Source organism: Lacerta agilis, chromosome 16 (assembly GCF_009819535.1).
Source record: "Lacerta agilis isolate rLacAgi1 chromosome 16, rLacAgi1.pri, whole genome shotgun sequence".
NCBI classification, from domain to species: Eukaryota; Metazoa; Chordata; class Lepidosauria; order Squamata; family Lacertidae; genus Lacerta; species Lacerta agilis.
In genome coordinates, this window is record NC_046327.1 from 40,239,408 (window position 1) to 40,260,210 (window position 20,803).

At 45.0% G+C, this 20,803-nt stretch overlaps 1 protein-coding gene across 3 annotated transcripts in view; it reads left to right on the forward strand.

The window, feature by feature from the left end:
* The window catches only part of MBD1 (methyl-CpG binding domain protein 1), an 86,841-nt gene that overhangs the window by 50,134 nt on the left and 15,904 nt on the right, over positions 1 to 20,803 (forward strand). For all 3 annotated transcript variants that reach the window (XM_033172851.1, XM_033172853.1, XM_033172852.1), the window contains 3 exons: positions 9,170 to 9,253; positions 10,951 to 11,115; positions 18,029 to 18,202. In XM_033172851.1, the coding sequence (XP_033028742.1) occupies positions 9,170 to 9,253; positions 10,951 to 11,115; positions 18,029 to 18,202 (423 nt within the window). The remainder of the gene's footprint in view (positions 1 to 9,169; positions 9,254 to 10,950; positions 11,116 to 18,028; positions 18,203 to 20,803) is intronic.

Here is a 20,803-nt window from a genome sequence, read left to right on the forward strand (position 1 = left end):
ATGTGAATAAAATGTATATTGTTTTTGGGAGGGGTGTCTACATCTCCAGACATCTTGTAAATTTAATTTATCTACTAATTGAAAGAAGGCTTTTGGCAGTCTTCCTTCATTACTTCCTGCTTTTTTTGCTATTTTTGTCCAATTCTAGTGAAATTATTCCATTCAGATCCCCCAATAAAATAATTTTTTGGTCACAAAATTCCAATAAGACATTTTCCAATTTCTGATAAAAATCTGCCCTTTTCTCATTTGGGGCATAAATTCCCACTATGATAGCATTTTCCATTTTTTCCTGAATTTTTACTTCTATAATTCTACCTTCATTATCTTTATAAATGTGTTCCGGCTTTAATTTAGGATTCACATATATCACCACCCCCCTTTTCTTTATGGAATCTGAAGATATAAACTCCTCTCCCAATCTTTTATTAACCAGCAATCTGCGATGCTTTCTTGTAATGTGTGTCTCCTGGAGACAGATTATATCCATTTTTTTCTTACTTAGCACATGCTCCACTCTATTTCTTTTGGTCTTACTGGCTTTTTTAGCTGCATTGGCTTTTTTAGCTGCTGCATCACACTGTTGACTCATGTCAAGTTTATGGTCTACCATAAACTTCCTAGATCCTTTTCACATGTACTGCTCTCAAGCCAGGTGTCACCCATCCTGTATTTGTGCCTTTCATTTTTTTTGCCCAAGTGTAGTACTTTACATTTCTCCCTGTTAAAATTCATCTTGTTTGCTTTGGCCCAGTTCTCTAATCTGTTAAGGTCATTTTGAAGTGTGATCCTGTCCTCTGGGTATTAGCCACCCCTCCCAATTTGGTGTCATCTGCCAACTTGATCAGGATGCCCTCAAGCCCATCATCCAAGTCATTGATAAAGATTTTGAATAAGACTGGGCCCAAGACAGAACCCTGTGGCACCCCACTAGTCACTTCTCTCCAGGATGAAGAGGAGCAGTTAATGAGTACCCTTTAGGTTCGGTCAGTCAGCCAGTTACAAATCCACTGAATGGTAGCATTGTCTAGCCCACATTTTACCAGCTTCTTTACAAGAATATCATGGGGTACCTTGTCAAAGGCCTTGCTGAAATCAAGATAGGCTACATCCACAGCGTTCCCTTCATCTACCAGGCTTGTAATTCTGTCAAAAAATGAGATCAGATTGGTCTGACATGACTTATTTTTCAGAAACCCATGCTGACTTTTAGTGATCACAGCGTTCCTTTCTAGGTGCTCTCAGGCCGTTTGCTTAATGATCTGCTCTAGAATCTTTCCTGGTATTGATGTCAGGCTGACTGGGCGGTAATTGTTTGGGTCTTCTCTTTCCCCCTTTTTGAAAATAGGGAAAACATTTGCCCTCCTCCAGTCTGCTGGGACTTCGCCTATTCTCCAGGAATTCTCAAAGATTACTGCCAGTGGTTCTGAAATCACTTCTGCCAGTTCTTTTAATAATAATAATAATAATAATAATAATAATAATAATAATAATAATAATAATAATAATAATAATTTATTTGTACCCCGCCCATCTGGCTGGGTCTCCCCAGCCACTATGGGCGGCTTCCACCAAACATTAAAATACATTTAAAATATCACAGTTTAAAAACTTCCCTAAACAGGGCTGCCTTCAGGTATTTTCTGAATGTCAGGTAGTTGTTTATTCCCTTGACTTCTGATGGGAGGGCGTTCCACAGGGCGGGTGCCACTACCGAGAAGGCCCTCTGCCTGGTTCCCTGTAGTTTTGCTTCTCGCAGTGAGGGAACCGACAGAAGGCCCTTGGCGCTGGATCTCAGTGTCCGGGCTGAATGATGGGGGTGGAGACGCTCCGTCAGGTATACAGGACCGAGGCCGTTTAGGGCTTTAAAGGTCAGCACCAACACTTTGAATTGTGCTCGGAAACGTACTGGGAGCCAATGAAGATCTCTCAGGACCGGTGTTATATGGTCCCGGCGGCCACTCCCAGTCACCAGTCTAGCTGCCGCATTCTGGATTAATTGCAGTTTCCGGGTCACCTTCAAAGTTAGCCCCACATAGAGCGCATTGCAGTAGTCCAAGCGGGAGATAACCAGAGCATGCACCACTCTGGCAAGACAGTCTGCGGGCAGGTAGGGTCTCAGCCTGCGTACCAGATGGAGCTGGTAGACAGCCGCCCTGGACACAGAATTAACCTGCGCTTCCATGGACAGCTGTGAGTCCAAAATGACTCCCAGGCTGTGCACCTGGTCCTTCAGGGGCACAGTTACCCCATTCAGGACCAGGGAGTCCCCCACACCGGCCCGCCTCCTGTCCCCCAAAAACAGTACTTCTGTCTTGTCAGGATTCAACCTCAATCTGTTAGCCGCCATCCATCCTCCAACCGCCTCCAGGCACTCACACAGGACCTTCACCGCCTTCACTGGTTCTGATTTGAAAGAGAGGTAGAGCTGGGTATCATCCGCATACTGATGAACACCCAGCCCAAACCCCCTGATGATCTCTCCCAGCGGCTTCATATAGATATTAAAAAGCATGGGGGAGAGGACAGAACCCTGAGGCACCCCACAAGTGAGAGCCCAGGGGTCTGAACACTCATCCCCCATCACCACTTTCTGAACACGGCCCAGGAGGAAGGAGCGGAACCACTGTATAACAGTGCCCCCAGCTCCCAACCCCTCTAGCCGGTCCAGAAGGATGTTATGGTCGATGGTGTCAAAGGCCGCTGAGAGATCCAGCAGAACTAGGAAACAGCTCTCACCTTTGTCCCTAGCCCGCCGAAGATCATCGACCAGTGCGACCAAGGCAGTTTCAGTCCCATGATGAGGCCTGAATCCCGATTGGAAGGGATCAAAATGGTCCGCATCCTCCAGGCGTGCCTGGAGTTGTTCCGCAACCACCCGCTCAATCACCTTGCCCAAGAATGGTAGATTTGAGACTGGGCGATAGTTGGCCATATTGGCCGGGTCTAAAGATGTTTTTTTTAAGAAGCGGTTTAATGACCGCCTCTTTCAGCGAGTATGGGAAGACTCCCTCGCAGAGGGAAGCATTCACCACCCCGCGGAGCCCATCGCCCAGTCCTTCCCGGGGATGGGCAAGGATCAAGGAGACAGGTGGTCGGTTTCACTCGTCCAAGCAGCCTGTCCACATCCTCAGAGGTAACAGATTGAAATTGATCCCATGAAACATGACTAGACAGAGCTCTAGCACTCTTCCGCCCTGGCCCTGCTCTTGGATGTAGTTCATCTGGCCCTGGAGACTTGAATACATCTAAACTAGCCAAGTATTCTTGTATTACCTCATTACTTATTCTGGGCTGTGTTTCCCCTTTCTGAATAATCTGCTCAATATTCTTCAGGTTGGGCATTGTTTTCTTTTTTGGAGAAGACTGAGGCAAAGAAGGCATTGAGGAGTTCTGCCCTTTCTCTGTCTCCTGTTCGCATTTCACCATCTTCTCCTCTAAGTGACCCCACTGTTTCATTGTTCTTCCTTTTGCTACGGACATACCCATAAAAGCCCTTTTATTGCTTTTAACCTCTCGAGCAAGCCTGAGTTCATTCTGTGCTTTAGCTTTTCTGACTTTGTCTCTACACGTGCTGGCTATTTGTTTGAATTCCTCTCTGGTGATTTCCCCCCTTTTCCATTTTTTGTACATATCCCTTTTAAATCTTAAATCAGTTAAAAGTTCTTTAGATAGCCACCCTGGCTTCTTTAGGCACCTTCCATGTATTCGTCTCATTGGTACTGCTTGAAGTTGTGCTTTTAATATCTCCCTTTTAACAAACTCCCATCCATCATGAACTCCCTTCCCTTTTAGTATTACTGAGCATGGGATCACACCCAGTGTTTCCCTAAGTTTTCTGAAATCGGCTTTCTTAAAGTCTAGAATTTGAGTCTTAGTATGCTTGGTTGCTCCTTTCCACTGTATAATAAACTCCAGAAGAGCATGATCACTCCCACCTAATGATCCTGCCACTTCTACCCCACTTACCAAGTCATCACTATTGGTTAAGACCAGATCTAAAATGGCTGATCCTCTTGTTGCTTCTCCCACTTTCTGGACAATGAAATTGTCTGCAAGGCCAGTGAGGAATCTGTTTGACCTTGTGCTCTTGGCTGAGTTTGACATCCAACAAATATCAGGATAGTTGAAATCCCCCAATACTACTATCTCACTTCCTTTTGAATGCTTGGTCATCTGTTCCAGGAAAGCATCAATATTGGGTCTCGTTATTTCTCTGCATCCAGTAGTATTAAATCTTCCCATTGTTTCACACTTTCGTCATCCCTCGTGACTGCCACTTTATTATCAAAGACTTCCTGCTTCAATAATCCTGGTTCCGTTTTAATAACTTTCAGTTTTTTATTTATTTCATTCAGTCCATCTCCAAAAGCCTTAACTTGCTGTTTAATTTCTCCAAGAAGTTTTGACACTGTCTCTTTAAATTTGCCTTTCTCCATGCCTAATAGGCGACTTCAAAGAACCCAGCTGTTGCCTTTGTTATGTGGATGTTGCAAAGTAAGCGGTGTCACCAAGCCAGTACTTGTTGAAAACAATATGTCCTTTTTACTCCAAACTGTGGAAGTATTTATCTCCAGTCTCTTTGTTACAATATAATGGCATCTCGCCATTCCCGATCAGCTGCTATGTGACGGATTTCAAAGATACAATCTAAAGCTTTACAGGGTCATATACTAATTAAGATTCCCTTTCCCTTACCCTGCTTAAGGGGGGGGGCGTTTCAACAGTACCTTTGGCAAGTTAAAAAGCACACTCTCAGGCTTTGGTTACGGTTCAAAGATATCCTCTTTATCCAGCATAAGGGATCGGCTTCCGTTTTTAAATCCCTTGCATATTTCAAATCATTCCCAATCTAAGTCCCAATATTGATTACTCACGGTTTCTTGAAGTTTAATTTTTAATTGGAAAATTGACCGGAAACATCCTGAGGACCTGAAGCTTTGCACAGTGAAGGAAGCATTGAATCCAATGGGCCCCCATCTTCCACTCCTCCCGCTCTTGGTTTGCTCTACAGAGCTCTGCCGGGGAGAGGACTAGATGCAAAGGGCAGCTGCTGGATCTCCACGCCCCCAAAACGATTGATTTGGGTTTTTTTTGGGGGGGGGGTCCATGGCGCTTTCACAGCTCACCCCCTCCTTCAAAGTGCTGGAATTCCTCAGCCGAGGTAATTCCCGTCCTCAGCGATGGCCGGCCAACCTGGAAGCCCCTGATAATTTATTTTAAGGCATTAAGTTTCACAATAGGCTGCAAGTTTTCTTAGAGCTCTTCTGAGCCCTATAGGTGTTCTAGAGAGTATTACCACGTCATCTGCATATAGCAGAACTGTGATATGCTGATTTGCTATCTACGGGGGATGGAGTTTGGGGTTATTGAGAGTGCTTACTAGGTTATTCAGATAGAAATTGAATAGTAAGGGGGCCCAAAGGCACCCTTGCCTTTCTCCCTTAAAGCTTTTAATGGCGTCTGTCAGGTGCCCTAAACGGCTACACCTGACTTGAAGAAGAAGAAGAAGAAGAAGAAGAAGAAGAAGAAGAGTTTGGATTTGATATCCCGCTTTATCACTACCTGAAGGGCCGTGTTTGAGTGACTGGCCTGTATTAAGTACAATAGCCTTCTATTGATGGTAGTGGCCCGAAGTCTGTCCCATAGTCTGGTTCTGGCGACTGTGTCAAAGGCTGCTTTTAGAACTACAAAAGCGGGAAAGACTGAAGCCTGTCCCCCTGATTTGTATTTTTCTATCAGATGTTGTAATGTTAAACAGTGATCTATCGTGGACCTGCCGGGTCTGAAGCCCGCTTGTTCTACTGCCAGAATGTCTTCATTTTCTAGCCACTCTGTGAACTTTTCAAGTAAGTGCTTTGTATAAAGTGTGCTTATCACACTTAATAAGCTGATTGGCCTGTTTTGGTCTGTTGCCCTTTTTATAGAATGAGACTATGGCTGTTCCCCAATCCCTTGGGAAGCGGCCAGTATCATCTACATGGGTAAAAAGGGTGGCTAGAAAAGAAGCCCACCAGTCTGCCTGTGATTTTATCATTTCTGGGAGGATACCATCCAGGCCAGGGGCTTTGGCCATTTTCAGTTGGTTTATGTATGATTTTGCTTCTGTTGCCGATACTGCCGGCCATTTAGCCAGCTGCTCTATTTCATGCTCCTGGATGGGGTGTTCAACATCCTCATACATAGATTGGAAAAAGGCGACCCATCGTTCAGGTGGAATATGTGAGAATAAGGGGGAGGCAGCTTTGTGCGAGCCAGACGTAACCAGTTTCCAAAATAATGTCTGGTTTTTTTGCTTTTGCCACAATAATTAGTTCTGACCAGCATTTTCTGCTATAAACGTTCTTTTGGTGGGTTATCAGGGCTTTGTATTCTTTTTTTAGGGCACGAACGGAGAGATAGGCTTGCTGCCTAGCATAGTTATCAGATGTCAGGGCGGTTTTATAAGCGTTTTGCAAGGCTTTCTTGGCCTGCAAACAGGTATGGTCAAACCAAGGTTTATTTACTGTTATAGGTTTAGTTGGCGTCTTCTCTGAGGTGTTAAAAGAGGTGGGGTTTTAAACGATGGAGCAGGCGCTCATATTCAAAAAGTGGGTCCTCTGGGTTAGAATTGTTCCCAGAGTATGTGTGCACAGATTTTCAGAAGCTAAAATCTCCTTCAGTTTGTTGTCAAGTGCGGGGGTCCATTTGACCCGGCATCCAGAGTGGTAATCTCTGCGGGGGTATACTGTTTTAAGAAAGATTGTCTTGTTTTTAAGGGATACCTGCAGGTATAAGGGGAAGTGATTCCCCCTCTACTTATAGAAGCACTTGTAATCACACTGTTTTTGCTAGTAATTCACTATCAACCAGCATGTAGTCAATTGTACTGGATTTTGACCCTGACAAGAAAGTATATTCCCCAGGAATATCTCCACTAGTGCAGCCATTTAGAATGGATAAACTTAGCTGCCATGAAAATTTGAAGAGACAAGCACCGGCATAATTTGAGTTTTGGTCCTTTGATAACCTTGGTTGCTGTTGAGCTTCTAGGCCAGACACATTGGAAAACCCAATTTTATACCTGTATTTACTTGCTAAACTGTAATCATCTGGCCCTATCTTTGCATTTAGGTCACCCACCAACAGGACCTTTGCCCCCGGATGATCCGAAAGCAGCGACCTGACATATGTTTCCAGTTTCCCCCACTTACTCTCAATGTCAATGTTTTTGCTAGTTGGGGGAATATAAACTACAGCATCCCCATGAATAAAAGTAAGGCCATAGCTAGTTGATCTAATGCTTATTTTCGAAAGGTGCATCTTTTTATTGTAGCTTTTGGTAAATAAAGCTCCTACTTATTCTGCAAAGGCTCGGTAGAGACTTGTCCCAACGCCATCTTCGACAGGCAGGTCCTCTCTTGGGTTCTTTTTTCAAAGAAATGTTCTTGAAAAGGCATATGTAGCTGGCTCATAAAGGCTGCAGCTATAACTCATTCTCTGATAAGGTGCCCAGCAGCCCCTGCTGAGCATGGTCCTTCCTGGGTGAAACTGTCACTGGCCCCCTGGTCCACGAAGCTGGGCGGCCCCTCTGAGCAATCTTATGTGCCCCTTTTGAAATTCATGTCAAAATGTAATGGAATTCCCATACAGTGGTACCTTGGTTTTATAACAGCTTAGTTTATGAACAACTTGGAAATAGTAAGTTGCAAACCAGGAAGTAGGCGTTTCGGTTTGTGAACTGGGAAACCCAGCCAGATGGGCGGGGTACAAATAAATTATTATTATTATTATTATTATTATTATTATTATTATTATTATTATTATTATTACTTTGCCTCGGAATTAAAACGTGTTCCGCTTCCTGTTGAGTCTGTTACATTTCTAAATTGAGTCCTCCCGCTGCTGATTGGAGGCTTCCTGTTGAGTCTGTCGGCTGCTGTGTCCTGAGCACCCACGCAACACAGAGGTGATATTTGGAGCTTTTTTTTGCGTTTTTGTTTGTGTGACTTTTTTGTGACTATGGCTTGTGACTTTGTTTTTGTGACTGTGTGGAACCCAGTTCAGCTACTGATTGATTGATTGATTGTGTGACTGTGGAAATGGATAAAAGCTCCGCCCCCTCCAAACTGACTATCATCAGTGCAGGTTAGAAAAAAAATAATTTTAATTTTTATCATCTACAATACTGTCTTACTTGTTTTATAGCACAGTACATTGATTATTGCTTTCATTTTATGGATCAATGGCCTTGTTAGATAGTAAAATTCATGTTAAATTGCTGTTTTAGGGGTTGTTTTTAAAAGTCTGGAATGGATTAATCCATTTTTCATTACTTTCTACAGGAAAGTGTGCCTTGGTTTTAGAATGCTTTGGTCTTAGAATGGATTTCCAGAATGGATTAAATTTGGGAACACTGTATTCCCCTAAATGAGTCAGCACTTGATGATTTAACTGTAAATAAGGCTTAGTCTGTGTGAATTATTCAGTTAGCTGTATCAAGACTCAGTTGGTCCAAAGCAGGGGATGGCAACCTAAGGCCCATGGGCCACAAGTAGCCCATGGGGGTCATTTAACCGGCCCATGGACCCCCGCCGCCCGCTCGGTTGGCTTCCGTGTGCTGCACTAAATCGGTGCAGAGTAGAGCAATGACCGCCTTCTGCAACGCTGGCCGGCTTCCCATTGGTTGCAGGAAGATCCTGCAGCCAATGGGAAGCTGCGCACGCCTCCTCTGCGCCGGAAGGAGTGGCGGAAATAGCATTTGCGTGTGCATGCGCACACACATTCTGGCCCACCACAGCATCTGCGGGACCATGAACTGGCCCAAGCCACAAAAACTTTGCTGACCCCTGGTCCAAAGTGTGCTTTTGCTCCTGGAGAATATTCCTTCAAGGGCTACACACTGTAGCACACTCTGTGCAAATACTAAAGTGAGTTGAAATCATGGTGTTGCACTCCATCTTTTCTACCTGGGGTCCTGCTCCCTGGTTAGCACCAACCCGACTCATTTGGGAAAGCTCTGACATGACGCGTGGGGCTGAGCCTCAGCGGGGGATGAGGTGCCTGAAAGTCTTGCATAGGTAAAAGAATACTGCAGCATTTCCCAGCATGTAAACTTCTTTGTGGGAGCAACTGAGACTTTGAAGGGTCTCCTTGACCACCCCAACTCATGTGGGTTTCTTCTTAACAGAAGAAGCAGTTAGGAGCAGTGAAAGAAAGGAAGAAACCTGGCCGTCCCCCCAAGCATCCCACTGCCCAGCTCAAGAACAATGTGGTAAACATATGGCTTTTCTGCATGGGGGTCTCTGGGATGTGGCTCAGCTACAATTTATTTCTACACCTGTTTGAGAAAGTGATTTGAAACCCATTTCCCCCCAAGATCTTAATCAGTATACAGGTGCACAAAGTAGTGTGGTGTGTGTATCACAAATGGAGACCTGCACTTCTTTCCCCCTTCTCTCATCATGTGATGGGAATCGATGGAATCCACCCAGAAGTCTGTACTCCCAAGTGGAGTGGAAAACATGGTCTGTGTTAGGAGCTGATGAAGCCTTGGAAATTGAATCAGGAAGGGGAGGGATTGTGAGGGCTTTAGCAGCCCATCCTGTCCACCCCCATGGATGTGTCGCAATCTGAAAATAGTTTGAAAAGCTAAATTAGCTTTGTGCCCAAGAAAGAAGTAGAGACAGCAATGAGCAACTTGAAATCTAATTAGCATTTAATGAGACTGCAATGCATGTTATTTGGGAAACTTGCGTCTAACAGGGAAAGAAGGAAGAGGAAAAAGGAGGGGTGCTTGAGAAATGCTTATTAGTTATTTATTATCTACCCATAACCCTAAAGGTAAAGGTACCCCTGACCATTAGGTCCAGTTGCAGACGACTCTGGGGTTGCGGTGCTCATCTCGCTTTACTGATCGGCAAGCTCAGTGGTTTAGACCACAGCACCACCCACGTCCACCCTTAACCCATTTAAACATAATCACAAAAAGGTGACAGCCAAAGTACAGGGCAGGATGAATGGGTTGGCTTTAGAATGTCTGTAAAGTGGGCTGCTACAACCCTTAGTGGAATCGGTCAAAAACTTTAAATGCTGACATGTAAGGAAATAAGACCTAGCAAGAAAAAGATTAAAAGAATGTAAAATTATGCATTATATTCAATTATGAGTACATCAAATTAGGCTTAAATTATTAAAAAAAATAATTCATTTAGAAATATTAAAAATATGAGACATTTTAAAATGTTTTCTCAGATTGAAGTTCAGAGAATTCTTTTGTATATGCTAGATGTGTATGCTATTATGAGGTGAGGGGAGAGACACGGTCTTCTTCCACCTGCCTTGCCCCACCCTCCGGCCTTTGGAGTCTTCATAAGGAAGTTGGTCCTGGAGGAATAACTGTGAGGGGAGGTATCTGAAGAAGTGTGCATGCACACAAAAGCTCATACCAATACAGTGGTACCTCAGGTTACGTACGCTTCAGGTTACATACTCTGCTAACCCAGAAATAACACTTCAGGTTAAGAACTTTGCTTCAGGATAAGAACAGAAATCGTGCTCTGGCAGCGCAGCGGCAGCGGGAGGCCCCATTAGCTAAAGTGGTGCTTTAGGTTAAGAACAGTTACAGGTTAAGAACGGACCTCCAGAACGAATTAAGTTATTAACCCAAAGTACCACCCTAACCCTACTTCACAGTGGAGAATGAAAACTGTATTTGGAGTTGATCCTCTGTTCCTGATGACAAACAGCACTCAAAAATTGGGGTTGTCCTGGATCAAGCTGTGTTCTTCAGCTGACAAAAGGGTTTGAAAGGAGGCAACAGTTGCTTAAATAATAGATGTGGCTAGTTTTTCAGTGTATTGGAAGGACAGTGTGTCTTTTGGGTACCCAGAGAGATTACTCATTGCTCATTCTTTATGGTGCAATCTTCCTGGCTCTTACTGATTGCTTGTGTTTTTCTATCCACCGCAGCAGACCTCTGCCAGCCGGCGAAACCGTAAGTGTGGCAAGTGTGAAGCCTGCCTGCTGAAAATGGATTGTGGCCGCTGTGATTTTTGCTGTGACAAACCCAAGTTTGGAGGGAGGAACCTCAAGCGCCAGAAGTGCCGCTGGAGACAGTGTCTGCATTTTGCTATGGTTAGTGCCTCTTCACATCTGCTCAGTTGTGTCGGTCAACATCCTTGTTTCTTCTCTCCTCTTTCCTGCTTACTCACAAGATGGCTTGCTTTGCATGTGATGTGTCTTGCCATCCCATCACTGTGTCTTTTTGCTAGCCACAGACATCAACACTGGAACTGTGTTTCATCAAGCCCCTGAGAAATCCTGCATGTTTTGGGATGCATGCCGGCATGGGCCTTTCTGGCAAACAGTTTGGGTGACTGCAGATGTTTATGCATATAGTATGGCTTCTGGATTTTAATCTGGCCCTGTCAGCATGGCCTGGATTAGATGAAAGTCTCTCTAGTTTAGCATCCTGTTTCCAGCAGCAGTCGTCCAGGTGCCTCTGGGTTTGCTGACAAGCAGGGCAACGAGGCTGATGATCTTTTCTTTGTTCCTGAGATCTGGCATTCAGTTATATGCTGCCTCCGTATATTAAAGTTCCACCTAGTGATCATGTGGTCCTCAACAGTTGTGCTGCATTGTATTTTAAAGCCTTCTTCCTTTTTAAACTCTTTATATTCCCTTTCCAATTATGCAGAAGAACACAATCACATTTTAAAAATCAAAATACAAAACTTGTAATAATTTGGGCTTGGAGGGAGAAGGAAAGTAAAGAATCCAGCTACATGCTACCTGTCTAATGAAATGCAGTCATGTGCAGTATTGGGTTGGGGGTGGATTTCTGTACAGCAGCCGACCACTCCAATCACATTCATATTCAGGGTTGTAAATCATAATGGATAAAGTTGAATTCCTCAAGTCTCCGTGAGTAATGCAGAGTAGGGAACCATTTCTCAAAAGCCTTTTTTAAAGTCTCCCAAATCTATGCAACAGCCATCAGTAAATTGAATACTAGCAAATTCTGTAAGTTAAATGTGTTGTGTTAAGACAGACTTCGCTTTTGTGCACCTTGAACTCACCTCCAGTCATCTCAAGATCTGACATTGAGAGGATGGTAAATATTTCCCTGCCTCTGTGTGGTTGTAATTTGAAAAACCTCTATTATGTTCTCTCTTCACTCCCCACCTCCCGCCAAAACTCAAAAAGCTTCTTGTGTGAACAGTGTGACCTTCCCTGTCCTAGGTCTGAGCCATCACTTTTCTGGAAGCAAATCATAGAGTTGGAAGGGACCCTGAGGGTCATCTAGTCCAACCCCTGCAATGGAGGAATATGCAGCTGTCCCATGTGGGGATTGAACCAGTGTCTTTGGTATTACCAGCACCATGCTCTAACCAACTGAGCTGTTGTATTCAACATGAAAACCTCCCCTTTCTGAATCAAAGCCCATTCAGCTTCCTGTAAATTCTGGACTGAATTTCTGTGAAGCTGAAAATTGAGAGGAGTTGAGACAGAGCTGGAGGGTAAGGGCTTGCTTGTTTGAGGTTTGATTCCAGGGGTCCCCAAACTAAGGCCCGGGGGCCGAATGCGGCCTAATCGCCTTCTAAATCCGGCCTGTGGACGTTCCGGGAATCAGCATATTTTTACATGAGTAGAATGTGTCCTTTTATTTAAAATGCATCTCTGGGTTATTTGTGGGGCATAGGAATTCGTTCATATTTTCTTTCAAAATATAGTCCGGCCCCCACAAGGTCTGAGGGACAGTGGACCGCCTCCTGCTGAAAAAGTTTGCTGACCCCTGTATTCCAACTCCACTGTGTATGTTACTTGCTTTATGAGCCGACCATACAAAAGTAGTGATGAGATACAATGTTGTTACCTCTCTGCAGGTGTATGGCCGGTCAAAATAACAGAATGCAGCAGGAGAAAGCCAATGTGGCAACGGTTTCTGCTGCTTCTGGAATCACCAGACATCCCATGGGGAATGCTTTTTTATTCACTTATATGTGAGAAGTGTGAGTGGGGACTTGAAAATTTTATCTAGTGGGCTTAAAATGATTTTATTATGGTGTCTCAGTTAAGACCTTTGGCCTTCCAAACTGCAACTCCCATCATCAATCACCATTGGCCGTGGTTGATGTGAGTTATAGTTCAGCCACATCTGGGGAGCCAGTAGTTTTCCATATCTGCAAAAGTTGTTTGATTCTTTACCTCTAGAGCAGTGTTTCCCAAACTTGGGTCTCGGGTTGTTTTTAGACTACAATTCCCACTGGTCCTGCTAGGTAACAGCTCCAAAAACAACTGGAGACCCAAGTTTGGGTAACACTGCTCTAGAGCAACTAATATTGTTTTGCATGTAGAAAGGAGGATGCTGCGAGAGGCTTTCTCCCCTGTTCCCCACCTCCCAACATTCCTATTTTGGTGAGGAGATATCTGCCTCATGATCTGCATCTAACTGATCCACCTTGTTCAGTTGAGAGGAAACATTTTTCCCTAACTCAAACTCACTGGTGACTGTCAGGGCTGGCTAACCTTTTTTGGGACACAGGTTTGAAGTGGTTGTGACTGGAGTGACAAGTGGGCGTGACTACGGTACTTACTAAATAAAAGGAACACATTATGGGCTGCCTGGGGATGGGGGTCACAAATACCTTTTGGCATCCCATAATCACAGCATAGACCTATGGGAGCAGTCAAGAAAGAAAGAAAGAAAATGTACTGTTCTTCTGCTTGCACAACAGAACTTCCTCCTCCCTGCCCACCTGTGGACACTTTCAAAATCTGCACGGGGGTTTGGATATCCTATAGAGCACACTTTGGGGGGGCAGCAGATTCCTGTTGTGTGAGTGTTGAGAACAACCCTATTTTTTTTAAGCGAACAATGTTTTTTGGGGGGGTGACAAACTTTTTGGCATCATGGCACAACAGCAGGCAAAAATAATTTCTTTTGCGGGGGGGAGGTCTTCTTGGGGAGCCCAATATGGCTTGTGGATTATCTTCTCATGCTGGGTGGGGTCTTTTGCCTCCTCCAGGGTCTGTGTGGCTCTTGAGCCCTCCCCAGCTTTGTGTTCTGCTAGTGCCTGAGACATAACACTCTTTGTACATTCCTGTGGTTTGGGTTTGGAAGTGTGGACAAGTGAAGAATCTGTCTTCTCTTGCGAAACATGGTTGTGCTTGATGGCCTTTGACTACCTGCCTGTCCTGCTGGTTTGTGAAAGGATACCAAGTTTGAAGTGAGCCTGATTAAGGCTGATTCTGTGAAAACGGATCTCAGGGTCTTAGTAGACCACAAGCTTTATGTGAGTTGAACAGTGTGATGATGCAGCAGCAAAAAAAGCTAACACTATTCTAGGCTGCATCAACAGAAGTCTAGTGTCCAGATCAAAGGAAGTAATAGTACCGCTCTATTATGCCTTGGTCAGACAAACATCTGGAATACTGTGTCCAATTTTGGACACCAGAATTTAAGAAGAATGTTGACAAGCTGGAACGCGTGCAGAGAAGGGCAACCAGGATGATCAAGGGTCTGTAGACTAAACCTGATGAGGAACGGTTGAAGGAGCTGGGTATGTTTAGCCTCGAAAAGAGGAGACTGAGAGGGGATATGAAAGCCACCTTCATATATCTTAAGGGCTGTGACATGGAAGAGGGAACAAGCTTGTTTTCTCCTGCTCTGGAGGGTAGCATTCAAGTTACAAGTAGATTCTCACTAAACATCAGGAAGAACTTTCTGACAGTAAGAGCTGTTTGACAGTGGAAAGGACTCACTCGGAAGGTGATGGACTCTCCTTCACTGGAAATTTTTAAGCAGAGGTTGGATGGCCATGTGTCATGCGTGCTTTAGTTGAGATTCTTGCATTGCAGGGGGTTGGACTAGATGACCCTTGTGGTACCTTCCAACTCTAAGATTCTTGACTAAACAACCTGATGCACTCAAACTGAATGTTTCAGAGGCTTGGGAATCAGAATTCTGTACCACTGCAGCATTCTGCACTTGGGGGTGGGGAGCGCTTACAGCATCATGATTTGCACTCCACCATCTTTTTAGGTGGTTGAAATGAGAGGTGGGAACTGGGTGTACAGTGGAGATACATGGGGAGATACAGAAAGATATAGGGAGGGGTGTGGGTGGCGCTGTGGTCTAAGCTACTGAGCCTCTTAGGCTTGCTGATTGGAAGGTTGGCGGTTTGAATCTGCGCGACGGGGTGAGCTTCTGTTGCTCTGTCTCAGCTTCTGCCAACCTAGCAGTTCGAAAGCACACAAGTGCAAGTACCGTAGATAAATAGGTACCGCTGTGGCTGTTGCGAGGGAACCCAGTTGCCTTTGCAAAATAACTCTTTAAGAATCACAGGCACAAAAGTTTGGAGAAAAGTAAAGTAAGATTTTATTGCTGACAGCAATAGCCACAGTGGCAAATGGACTGAGCACCGACACTGGTGTGTCCTGGACCTTTATACCCTTTTTGACATCACATATTGCAGCAAAAATTAACCACTAATCTTGGGCATAGCCTTTCCTATTGACCATATAAAGATTACTTCTTCTTTCCAAAATTTTAGGATACATGTTTATTAGGCATTGCTCATTAGTAATTTCCATATGCTCAGCATTATCAGCAAAGCAAAGCAAAAATTTCCCCTTTTGATAGTCATGGCGTAAATCCCCCTTTATCAGAAATCCTGGAACATCTATATGGAGAGCAACCAAGTTTCATATCCTGCCTTGCAAGGCATCATGTCACCCTGACATGGGTGTCTGTGAAGAATGTTCCTCTTTGCAAATTGCAGACGCAGCTAAATGAGTGTACTGTCCAAAGTTCAGCTTTTTAGAGCACAGTGAGAAATGCATTATTCAGAATTATGATTTCTAAAGCAAAATGTAGATATGTAAAGCACATAACCAATACAGGAATAAGGCACTAGGTACCAGAGTTTATAGGTATGATATGCCACATGGCGGGAAGGTAAACAGCGTTTCTGTGCATTCTAGCTTCTGTCATAGTGTTCCGCTGCACCAGAAGCAGTTTAGTCCTACTGTTCACATGATCCAGAAAACTGTCTGGACAAACGCTGGCTCCCTTGGCCTGAAAGCCAGATGAGCGCCACAACCCCATAGTTGGCATTGACTGGACTTAACTGTCTAGGGGTCTTTTACCTTTTTACCTTTACCTTACAGAAAGATACGTGGACAGGCGCATATTGCATGAACTCCAAAAGCATAGCATGGCCTATTGGCATTTTTCTAGTAAAGCAGGGGCTCGGCAGTCGTCTTCTTGACCCTAAACAAGCGCCTATATTCTGTATCAAAACATCCTCTTTGCCTCATTTGATGCTCACCAGTCCTTGGCTAGGACTGCTCTGTTTGCCTTCCTATATCTGAACATCAGTCCTGGCCTGTTCTTCCTCCTGCCTTGTCTGTGCACAGCCCTAAACCACAGACAGAAGAGCTATACCAATGCATAGCAAGAATCAGAGGAAACATTCAAAAGTGCTGTAGAAGACAGACCAAAGTGTGTGTTGGGTGGGGAGACATAGCGCTATGGCAAGTGTTCATCTTGCCAGACAGAATGATCCCTCTTCTTTCCCCGATGCTGTTTGGGGTGTTTTCCCGCACACATGCCCCAATCCAAATTTGTCGGGGGAAGCCCAGTTGCACAAGTGACAGCCCTTGTGCAGGGTTTCTGCTGCTGGGGATTGCTAGGTGAATCCTGCCCACAGCCTGCAAGTTGCAAAGGAAAATTCTTCTTGGGACACCCTCCCAGTCTTCTATAGCAGTGTTTTTCAACCACTGTTCCGCGGCACACTAGTGTGCCACGAGATGTTGCCTGGTGTGCCGTGGGAAAAATTGAAAAATTACTTTATATATAGTCAATATAGGCACAGAGTTAATTTTTTTAACATTTTCTAATGGTGGTGTGCCTCGTGATTTTTTTCATGAAACAAGTGTGCCTTTGCCCAGAAAAGGTTGAAAAACACTGTTCTATAGCATCTCTTGAAGTTTCCTTGTCTTCTAATCCCTAGCTGGGGAACTCAGATACTTTACACTAAACCACTTGGCATCTTTACAATGCTATAAATCATGTACACTGGAAAACCTGCATGTTTGCTGTTTGTTTCAAAGAATTTGCATGTGTCTTTGTGCAGTTTGGGGAAGATTTCTTCTTCTTCTTCTTCTTCTTGAATTAGAGGTTTTGTCTGAAAGTCACCAGAGAAACGTGGATTGTGGGAAGGCTGGATGGATCAGCTGAATTGTGGTCTATGCCAGTTTTGCACATGTTCAGTCATAAGTCTTTTAATTTTCACTTAAAGTGTGCAGTCTTGGTGGGAAATGCAATTTTGTAAACGTTTTTCTGAGCTGAGAACTGCATCACAAAATTGGGGAAGTGTGTGTGTTCCAAATTAGAAGTGTGTGAACAAAATTTTCCAGTATCCCTAGAGTGAGGAATTTAAATACTTTAAGTGATTAAAGTAAATTTGTGTCAGTGGGTGTACTTTGAGTATGACTTAGTTGGATACAACCCTAAGTTTTCAGCAAAATTTTGACATTTTTGTAACCCTGAGGGCTAGAAACCTGCTTTCCATAAATAAAAACACACATGGCAACAGGAACTTTGGTATTGAATAATGCTTCTCAATTTTTTGAAATACCACTGAGGCTCTGGATTTTTAAGGCCCTTCCCTACAGCTCTCTTGCTTATACTAATTGACCTAAGAACCCCGGTGTTAACCTGCAACCCTCAATGTTTTGCCCCTTTTGTGATCCTAGGTCTGTCCCTGTCTGAGCATTGTAGCAGATTGTGGGAGGCTGAGGGGAAGACTTGCTTTTTAATGCCTTGAATGTGCCTTGTGAGATGGGGCTGGCAAGTGGCAAGCTTGGAGATGCAGAAAGGGGATTCGCAAGGCTTGTGCTGGGATCATGGTCCGGGAAAGAGTAGGTCAAGCTGTGGCGCTGCTTGCTTTTGAGGAATGGGGGCTCCACTTTCTGCATTTGCTGCCTGCCGCTTCCACAGCTTGCTCCTCTTCGTATCTCCCTCTTCTCTTCCCTTCCCCAGAAGCGGCTGCTTCCTGAGGAGTGGAGCAGCCTGGAAGGGGCAGCGGGCTGGAAGGTCAGGAGGAGGAGGAACGCCTTCAGCAACCGCAAGCCCACCAGGATCAAGCAGGTGGGGCGGCGGGGAGCCAAGGGGAGTGGCCAGAAGCGACGGGCAAAAGCCAGCTTCCAGCCAGAGGTAACTGCCCTACATGCACATCCCAGGTGCTCCTGTCCTGCCTTGCCCATGCCAGCTGATGCTTTCCTGGAAACACCCTGTTGCATCCCGATGCTTCTCTGGGTCATTGGGGCACCTCCCTGCTCTGTTTGTTCTGCCCCACTTTCTTCCATCTCACCCCCTAGCCTACCTGCTGCTAAGCAGTGGAGTACAGGCCAGGTGACCGGTTTCCATGATGCACTTGGGGATAATTGTCCATCCCCACAAATTACCAAGTTTCTTCTTACAGTCCATCCCCTCAGGTCTCCTCCTGGCTGATCACCTTCACAGCCACCTGCTCCTATAAATCTCTATCCCTGTTAAGTGCTTGCTTTCTTCTCACTGCCTGCCTCTCCATGCAATGGGCTCCAGTGTGTTTTGGTAGGACAGGAGGAGCAGATTTGGGGGCTTTGCACAAAATCCTTCTGGCCTCATAGGCTAGTTCGTACATGGCACACATTAAGCTCATGGGTGATGGAAACTCATAGTTGTTTCTCATGTTAGCTTTTCATGCAATCCTGGGTCAGCAGAAGTCACCTCAGAGAGAGAACATGCATGTCTGTTTCATGACTGCTCTGTCATGTATTTTTGGTGCAAGTAGTGGTATATAATGATAGATTAATGAATAAGTTTCTTTATTCCAGGATTTTTATCCTGACAGCTAAATAAATATTTCTTGTAGGGGGTTACCATCAGTTTAGAATATCAACTATAACATTGTGGTTAACTGCAACAAAACAACATTAAAACCAAACAATTCAATTGGCAATAGCCCAGTAAACATTAGCCGACTAAACACCTTTCTAAACTATTTTTTTTTACAATTTGGCTATAGGATGAGTTTGTTTTTTAAAAAACAAAACATTATTTTGTAACTTAAGGCAACATTGGAGCGCAAAGCAATGCTTGTTTGGGGAGGCAAATTAAAGGGGGAAGGTAGTGTTGTGACAGGTGCTACTGGCTATTGTGGGATGTGCTGGAATTTGGGAGGAAAGACCAAAGAATTTAACGCTTGAAAATTGGGGTGGGGTGGGGGATCAGATGAAAACACAGCATGCTGGGTGGTTGATTGGGGCTGTGGAATGGAATGTGGACAGAAAAGAGACTGTTGTGCAGGTATAGAACCTAGTTATGATGATTGCAGAGGGAGACAGCAGGAGTAGAGCAGGAGTGGTGCAAGCAGTTGCATTATTGCCAGCAGGTGGGAAGCCTGGGTGATGCTTAAGATCAGGAAGGAGAGGAAAACAGAAAGTATTTTCCCACACACATGTATGTGCACACACACATACTTGTCTTGTCAGTGATGTTATCCGTCCTGTCTACCTGTGGAATTAAACTAAACATTCAATATTTTGTACCAATTACTGGGTCTCACAAGTAGGAAGAGTGTTGCTGCACTCATGTCATGCCTCACTTTAGCAGAAGTAATGAAGGGTAGAACCTCCCTGGACAGTGGCTGTGATCGGTCTGGAAGCCCTCACAAGAAATCCCTCTGCTCACTTCTGCCTCTTGACTCCCTTCCGTTCGCTCCTCCTCTCCTTCTCCTCTCCCTTCCTGTTTGCTGCTTTCTAAAGGCTCCTGCTCACTAGGCTCTGCCCCCTCCCTCGGCTCCAGGGACAGTGGCTGCCGCCTGCTCTTGAGGAGTTGAAAAAAAAATATTTAAGCAAACCTTTATAAAGAAACCAGAAGCCTTTTTATTAAGCATATTAGACTCAGACATCCCAAATGAAAATAAGAGAATATTCCTTTACGCAAGAATATTAATTGCAAAAAATTGGGAAAGTGAAACAGCACCAACAAAAAAGAGTGGCAAAACAGATTACCATATTTTTCGCTCCATAAGATGCACCCAACCATAAAACATACTTAGTTTTCAGAGGAGGAAAACAAGGAAAAAATTCTGAATCAAATGTTTTACTAAACTGGCATTTAATAAACAACCTGCCCCCCCCCCCAATATTCTGTTAAAGTTGGAAGAGGGAGGGAGGGAGGGAAGGAAGGAAGAGAGAGGGAGAACTCACATTTGTGGGTGAGGCTGTGACGTTGGAACTCCGGCACAAGAGGAGGAGCCGTGCACAGCGTCAAGCAAGCGGAGCAACAGCCATTTACATGCTGTGCATGAGAGCCGTGCACAGCATGTACCAGTAAACACCTGCTGCTTTTCTTGCTGTACAGTGAGCAGGGAGAAGGGACGCACGCAAGGCCCATCCGCCCCTCCTCCCTGCTCCTGTCTCTGCTCTTGCGGGCATCGGGGGGCGGCAGCAGGGGCGGCCAAAAGAAGCCCTTTCAGCTGCTCATCTGTCTGCCGCCACCCCCCTCCACTGCCCGCAAGAGCAGGGATCAGGGCCACAGTTGGGAGAGGCGCTGCGCTGCACTGTGCTTCTTCCAGCCTCAGGCTCCAATCTCTTGCGGGCAGCCGGGTGGCCGAGAGGAGCCCTTTCGGCTGCTCATCCATCTGCCCCCGCTTCTGCCGCTGCCCCCCTCTGGCACTCACAGGAGCAGGGGTTGAAGCCGCGATTGAGAGAGGCTCTGTGCTGCACCGTGCCTCTTCCAGCCGCAGGCTCTGATCTCTTGCGGGCATCG